This window comes from Oryctolagus cuniculus, chromosome 5, assembly GCF_051225735.1.
Source record: "Oryctolagus cuniculus isolate XC-2025 breed Fujian yellow rabbit chromosome 5, ASM5122573v1, whole genome shotgun sequence".
Classification (NCBI taxonomy): Eukaryota; Metazoa; Chordata; class Mammalia; order Lagomorpha; family Leporidae; genus Oryctolagus; species Oryctolagus cuniculus.
This window is the reverse complement of record NC_142871.1, coordinates 117,319,677-117,327,130: the sequence shown is the minus strand read 5'-3', so window position 1 is coordinate 117,327,130 and position 7,454 is coordinate 117,319,677. Positions and strand designations below refer to the sequence as shown.

General features: G+C 54.0%; 1 protein-coding gene across 2 annotated transcripts in view; it reads right to left on the bottom strand.

Annotated features, from left to right (window-relative positions):
• Positions 1–901: 901 nt before the first annotated feature.
• The window catches only part of TRAM2 (translocation associated membrane protein 2), an 89,250-nt gene continuing 82,697 nt past the window's right edge, over positions 902–7,454 (bottom strand). For both annotated transcript variants that reach the window (XM_008263046.5, XM_089333171.1), the window contains one exon: positions 902–6,350. In XM_008263046.5, the coding sequence (XP_008261268.2) occupies positions 6,277–6,350 (74 nt within the window). In that variant the 3' untranslated portion in view covers positions 902–6,276. The remainder of the gene's footprint in view (positions 6,351–7,454) is intronic.

Below are 7,454 nucleotides of genomic sequence, written 5' to 3'. Positions count from 1 at the left end.
CTGTGTGTACCACTAGGGGGCCTTGGAAATACCACTTAGTAAATGAAGGTATATCAAGCAGAGAAGACTTTTCTAAATATTTCCAGAGAATCAGGGGTTCCTTGGGTAAGTGACTCCTGAATATCCTGAGGTACTTGAGAAGGAACATGTTCATTAGACAAAGCAATTTACCAAGTGCTTTTAGCATTCACTACATCTCACCACCAGCATTCCTCCTCAAAGAAAAACCTTCAGGACAGAGATGAGCAGTTCTCATAGCAGAGCAGAATTAAAACCCAAGTCAGCGTCAAAGCTTGCTGTTAATTCTGCTCACCGGTACCTCAAGTAGACCTTTCCTGTTTAACTGTCACTCCTGTGGGTGTCCTTGGCTAACCATGGCCGATACCCACACTCATCTCCTGAGTTCTCGCCAAAGATGGTTCTAGAAAATGCAGCAGGCAACTGCAGGCAATCCAAGTGATACCAGCAATGCCCATTGGCCCCCATTACTATGGACATCTAACCATGTGGCTTTTACACACACACATGCTGGATCCTACCTCCTGCATTCCAAATGACTTCATAATATAGTAGGCACCAGACCTGGTGTGCTTCCTTCTGGAGCTTCCCACAAGCCCCCATGTTAAGGAAATTCTCTTTCTCTCCTTTACTATTACAAATCAAATAAAAATGATGCATGTTACCATCCAGCACTCCATATATGACCTTTCTCTCCACCCTGAACTCTAGTCTCATTCACACCACCACTATGGACAATATACCCCCAAGAAATGACAAATATAATTAAAACATTTAGACATGGGGCTTAAATGGATACACAGTTTTTCAAGTAAAACCAAGTAAGCAGCTGTATTAGAAAGCACTATTCTGTAAAAACATGTCAAGGAATTACAGCAGGAGATTAGACTGATAATTCTATGCCTTTTATTCCGTTATTTCAGAAAATATTTGATCATTTGTTTCAAAATGTACATTAAAAAATCCGTACAAAACTGTCATTTGTTTTAAAACCAGACAGAAACAGTGGAAAAGGGTTTTTGAAAAAAGTCCACCAAAAGTAAACAGATACCCCTCCCCCCGAACCCTTTTACATGAAAGCATAAATACCGAAGGTACAAATTTTCCTTGAGTTCCTTGTTGAAATTTGGTCCATAACATGAACAGACTAAAGTAGAAAAACAAAGAGACAATACATCCATATTTGCATTACAAGTTGCTCAGGGCACCAGCAGCCTCAGCTCATCCTTCAGGTGTTTATGAAACAGAGGAACTGAAAAATGAGGTTTATCGTCTCAGCACATAAACCCTGGAATCTGTACCCAAGGAAATGGTGGCACGTCATATCGCAGCCAGACCCTCCCAGGTGAGCAGGGCTATCCACCTGCGGTGGGCTCTCAGAAAAAAACCTTCCTCACGCAAATGACAAACTCTGGAATGCTTTTAGGCATGGGGACGGTGATGCCAGGCGCGAGCGGATATTCATCATATCTGGTTCCCAGATGCTAACTTCTGTCCCATCACGAGGATGGACTGTTTCTCAACAGATTGTAAAATAAGTAAATGGACTTGTAAGATGATGCTACATGTTCTACAGGAGCGCCATAGAAACCGCCCAGGAACAGGAGAATGACAGCAACAGAGAAAGTGGCTGACATTTCTTCTGTAAGGGATGACGACTACCCCTCCTCTGAGTCCCATCTCTTCCCCAGTGACGGGGCACTGTAAGGGACAATAAGGCCTGTGGACAAGACCACTGGCTGGGAGAGTTATTGCACAACCCGGAAGAGCAAGGAAAAGGCAGGCAGGCAGGCAGGGGCAGAGGACAGGTGGCTGCTGCTCACACAGGTAACACTGAAGAAGGGCCAAGAACAGTGTACAACAGCCAGGCCAGACCACTGTCCAATGGGTTATCTATGAGTTAACACTTGAGACTGGGAAGTCAAAGTAAACACCTTTTTCATATAAACTTTGGGTTGAATGGGCAGTAAAATAGATGGAAAAGAGGTTACAGCAAGAGTGCCTTTTGTTTTTCCGTCTAGAGTACGAGGGGCCTGGAAGAGCAGGGCTTGCTGTGTGGGGCAGTGGCCCAGGGGCCGGGAAGGGAACCTGGGAGTCTCCGAGTTTCCCTCAGAGGGTGCAGGGCACGGTGCCTGTGGTTGAGCCCTCACAGGCTTCTACGGTCACCCAGCAGGGCCAAAAGGGGACACACAAGGGAGACACTAGACACAAAGCAGAAAACACTCCAGACCCTACAGCAGTGGGGGTGTGGGTGGAACAAATGAGGCGAAACCGTCGATCCATGTCCCTTTTCTATTGAACTGCACTGAGGTACGGTGTCTTTGGCTGCGTACGACAAACAGCCCTTAGTGCCCTGGCAGTGGGGGTTGGCCTTACACAGTACGAGTGAAAGCCACACAGCAAAGTAAGGCACTTAGGACACAAAGAGAAAAGGGATCTGCTCAGGACAAAAACGCTGTAGGGAGCTTACAAGTCCCAGTGCCTCTCCATCAAAGACTGAGAGGTGGGAGGTGAGGAAGCTGGGGGCATGGGGTGGAGGGGGGGAGGTTGGTCTTTCCCAGCCTTCTGGGAGCTGGAGCTAATACCCATGCAAGAAGCAGAGAGAAGGCGGCAAGGCCTCCCTCACTGGGGCCAGCCATGGGCCAGAGAGGAAGTCTATTCAGGTGGTGTGACAAGGAGCTGATTCTCTGGTAGGAGACAGGCTGTAGCTGGGAAGGCAGGGGAGGGGAAGAAAGTGACCCCTGCTGTCTGATGCGTGGGCAGCCAGTCTTCTCCCTATCAATGACAGAGCAACAGGGGAGCAGACTGAAGTCTGCTGCTGTCAGGCCCAGGCCTTAAAACACAGGAGGCAGTTACACCCAGGCCACCCTCCCATCACTCACCCAGGCCTTGGAACACATGGGAGGTTGCCCAGCCACCAGGACACTGGCAAGTCACTCTAATTAAAGCATCCATGGGGTGCACTCTCTGTCCCACGCCTTGCTCAGCAGAAAGGTCAAAGGTATGGAGGAAGAAGGTCCCAAAAGCACACAATCAGCCCTGGGGAACACGGCTGGGCCTCAGGAGTTTTCAGCCCCGGTCAGGAGAAGCACCTGTGAAGGTGGCGATCTGGGTTTCTTAAACGCTGGTAAGGGCTGCTTTGAGATGGGAACAGACAAGGTTCTCAGCGTCCGCTTGGGCCTGATGACCCAGGCTTGCAAAGGGTTAGAATCAACAAGAAAGGGAAGCGATCGGCGCCCCTCCTGGCCCAGCCTGCTCCCCTTTCCTCCAGAACCAACACTTCCCTTTGGAAGGAGCAACCATGCAGCTCTCCATGTGGATGGCAAAGTAACCGAAACCCCAAGGAGGGAAATCGGCAATAGGGCGGCCTCTGTCCACCAGCACGGCCACAATGCTCCTACTGCTGCCGTCTGCTGGCCTCCCTGTGCCCGGATGCCGGCCAGGCATGTCAGGCAGCAGGTGCTGAGGTAGATTAGCATCTTTTCTCCTGCTCTCAGCGGATGGTGCTGGGGCGGCCTCTCAAACTCGGAGGCATCTGGCAGGGCCTTTGCTCAAGCCTAGGCACTTGCAACAGGAGTACACAAAGCTGAAAAACGTAGCTAACATGGCCGATTTAAGAAAAGCCAGCCCAGCTGGGTCACTGGGGTAGGGGAATTATTCCAGCTCCAGCAATGTGGTTCGTGTCAACCTGCCAAAGGCTTGACCAAGCTATGAGTTCAGTATCCCAGGGAAGCTGGTGTACCCTACAGTTCCTCTCCAGCCCCCAAAACATGAGCAAAGCCCAGGCTAGAGAGATGCCATTCTTACTCAGGCTCCTGGGGTTTAACAGAAAAGATTTTCTTTTCTTTTCTTTCTTTTTTTTTTTTTTTTTTTTGACAGGCAGAGTGGACAGTGAGAGAGAGAGACAGAGAGAAAGGTCTTCCTTTGCCGTTGGTTCACCCTCCAATGGCCGCCGCGGCTGGCGCGCTGCGGCCGGTGCACCGCGCTGATCCGATGGCAGGAGCCAGGTACTTATCCTGGTCTCCCATGGGGTGCAGAAAAGATTTACTAACTCCCATCACCGAACAAAACCCGTCCTACAGAAAACAAGGTCTAAGTCAAGGTCTGGCTGCTAGGCTGTGGTACCACGCACAAGGCACGGCCTATGGGCAACACTGGAAACCTGCAGCAAACTACGGGAACACGAAGCCACGTTCCTCCAGAACCCAGAGCAGCAACAAGCCACAGATGTGCGGGTTGAGGCGGCTTGAGGGCGAGTTGACCACAGCCTCCCCCACCCAGCACATCACAAGCACGCCACGTGTACTTGTGGAAGACCCGACAGCAGCTTCATCGGGGCTCCTCCGGGGTGTGGGGGTGGGAGGGAGTGTGTGCAGGACACTGGGGAGGTCCTGCCCATGACACAGAGAACCTACTAATGGGAGAGGAGAAGAAGGAAGCTGCTGGATGCACACTCCCCACACAGGCAATGCCCAGGAACTCACTGACACCACGGCAGGGCTGTTTGACTGAGATGCCTACAGGCTTCCGGGTCGGGTCTGCTGGGTTCTGCTGTGTGGCACAGAGAAGTGTCAGGAGAGGAGGCGGAGGGGTGGGAGAAATGCCCGCCTGCAGAAACACTGTCCTCCTACCTACGGGAAATCAAAGGCAGCCCAGGGTAGGCCCCCCCGATGTCTGCAACATTACTCTGGACATAGACAGAAGTCTAGAACGGTGGCCCTCAGTGACTGGCAATGACAATCTATCTATCTAGCTATCTGTGCAGGCGACTTGGACAAGGGAAGTGTGTTGGAGAGAAGACCCATCTCCCTCCTGTCTGGACCACCACCCGTGGTCTGTTTTCTACTGTGAGCTCAAGAAGAGGAGCCACATACCAACCACATGGATGTTCCTGTGCCCACCAAGAATCGCCCCCTTTGCCTCAGCAGAGTCCAGGCACTCTGCATTAGGGCCTTGTTAAGCCCAGCTCCCCTTCCGGAAGCCCTCACAAGGCACCATGAGGACTTGGAGGACTGGAGGCCTTGTCTTCAGGTGGAGGGAAGGGAAAGAACACGGGGAGGGATGGGGGCAAAGGGCTCCCAGCGACTCAGCCGTGCGTGCTCATCCACCCCGAAGAGTGGGCCTAGAGTCAGCCACCACACGTGTGCTCTACAAACATCAACAAGTGACAACAATTCAAGGAACACTCGACAAGGGAGGCCATAGGGAGAGTGGCCAGCTGGCCCTCCCTGGGGCACCAGGGGACTGGCATGGGGCTGGAGTCCTTGAGGCTTCATGTTTCTGCAGGTCAAGAGATGAAGTCAACGGAGGCAAGCCTGGTGCCGGACAGGCAGGTGTGTGAACAGCTGTCTGGTTTGGTTTTGAATGCTGGTGAAGAAGCCACTGCAGCCGGGACTACTGGAGAAAGGCCGCGGGCGACTGTGCTCTCATTTCGGAGGCCGTTCCCTTTCTGGAAGAGCCACTGTCGGCGACGCGCTTTGCTCTTGCTCTGAACCATGGGGAGCCGCACACGGCGATGCGATGGCAGGCTGCTATCCAGTCCAACGCCAGCCACTCCTGTGAGTCAGGGGACCCAACGGAGCCAACACCATCCTTCTGGATTGAGTCGCCACGTACCAGAGCCAAAAAGGCCTTGGCATTTACTACCAGCAGTGGCTGCTGTGCCTCGCGATGGCTCGTGCAGAATTGGAATCATACATCTCATCAGTTAATCAGCACCCAGGAGATTATGATCCAAAAGGGCCGGCCTCTCCTCTTCTTGCCCGTCCACACGAGGACCACCGAGGGGCCTGCTGCTGGCCGCAGGCTTCCAGACTCACAGGTCCCGGAGGCTGAGAGGCACAGGACCACTATCTGAGCTCCCTCCCATTGTAAAAAATCAGAGAAGAATTGCACGCGAAAGTGAAATAAAGAAGTAGAAAGAGAAGGCAGCAGTCACGGAGGAAGAGAAATAAGAGGCAGAAAGACAACCACAAGACCCGGGCTTCTGGAGAACCCAACATGGGGCCGAGGTGAAGACAGGAGGTGGCTTGAGGGAGAGAAAGAGATAGATAGATTTTTGGCTTTATTGAGAAGGGTTTGCGAAGAGTAAGAAGAGAAAGCCAAGAAGTCAGAAGAACAGCCCCGTTTAAAGACAGGTCTCTGCCATCTGAGAAGGGGCGTTGCAAGCCGGAAGGCAGAGGCAGAGAGGGAGGGGCCTGGCTCTGAGCCTCCCTGCTGGCCCCCGCCACGAGGATGCCTGTGCTCAGCACTTTGGCCTTAGGGAGACTTGAGTTTCTTAGTCCGTGGGGAGGTTCCGTTCTCTGCCTTCACCACTCCGTTTTCATGGTACCCTGGGAAGCGGAAAGAGAGGAGACGCACACATGGAGTTTCTGCTGGGCCTGCAGCAGGAGGTGGGGAGCAAGGGCCAGAGCAGCCCCGCGGCTGCACACGGAGGAGCCACCTGGACAGCGGCTGCAGTTCCCGCAGCCAGTGGAAGTCTGCAGACAGCCATCGCGGGCTTCCTGCTTTCCCCAGCCTTGACAAGGGGCCCCGTTTGAGGTGCTCGGTAAGCAGGGAGGCCCAGAATGACTCACAGTAACCCAGGCACAGGCACGGGAGGCCCGCCTGCCCAGGCCTGAGGCTGGGGCTGGATGCTCGCTGCCATCACTCAGCCTGCTGGGTTCCTCAGTTCCACTCGGCAGGCCCCTGCAGGGCTCCAGCCCGCTTTAACAACAACTCCCCGAATGGCAGCAACAAAAGGGAGAGTGTATGGGAGGCTGTAGTGATCAGGCCTTACTCCGATGCCAAATGTGCCTCTGATGCCATCTTTCCACGCTTGTTAAAAATATACCTGCATGCACCTGCTGCAAGGCAGAGACGTGTGAGTGCTGCAGCCTCACGCCCCACACTTCCCAACTGCAGAGCTGGCTCCTCCTCACACCCAGCTGCACACGTGTCTGCGCTAAGCACACCTGAGCCCTTGCCAAGCAGGCGGCTGCCTGGAGAAAGGCGGGTGAGTCAGAAAACAGATCCTGGTGCAGACAGGGGCCCCGGGGCTACACAGAAACTGCAGGGCTGGCAGTGCAGGGGCCAGGGGAGAAGTGGGTGTCCCACCCTGGCCGCCCACCTAGCATTGTGTCACTGTGAGTCATTCCTCTAGACAGAGGAGGAGCCAGCAACCTGGGAGACAAAGGGCAGGTGAGGACAGAGCCACTGCGCAGCGCAGGGCATGGGCGGCAGCACGTGGCAGGGGCCCAGAAGCCACCCTGAGGGCATACTTCCCGCCAGAGCTCGCCAGCCAGCACCATCCTGCCCCACAGTGGCCGGGCTCCGGGCCTAGTGAGGGCCAGCTCCGCCCACACTGTCCCTGGCCCATGCCCAGCCACGTGCCAGTCAGGGAGCTGAGGAGTCCCAGGCCTCAGGGAAGGAGTCAGAAAGGAGGAGCAGGCAGGACT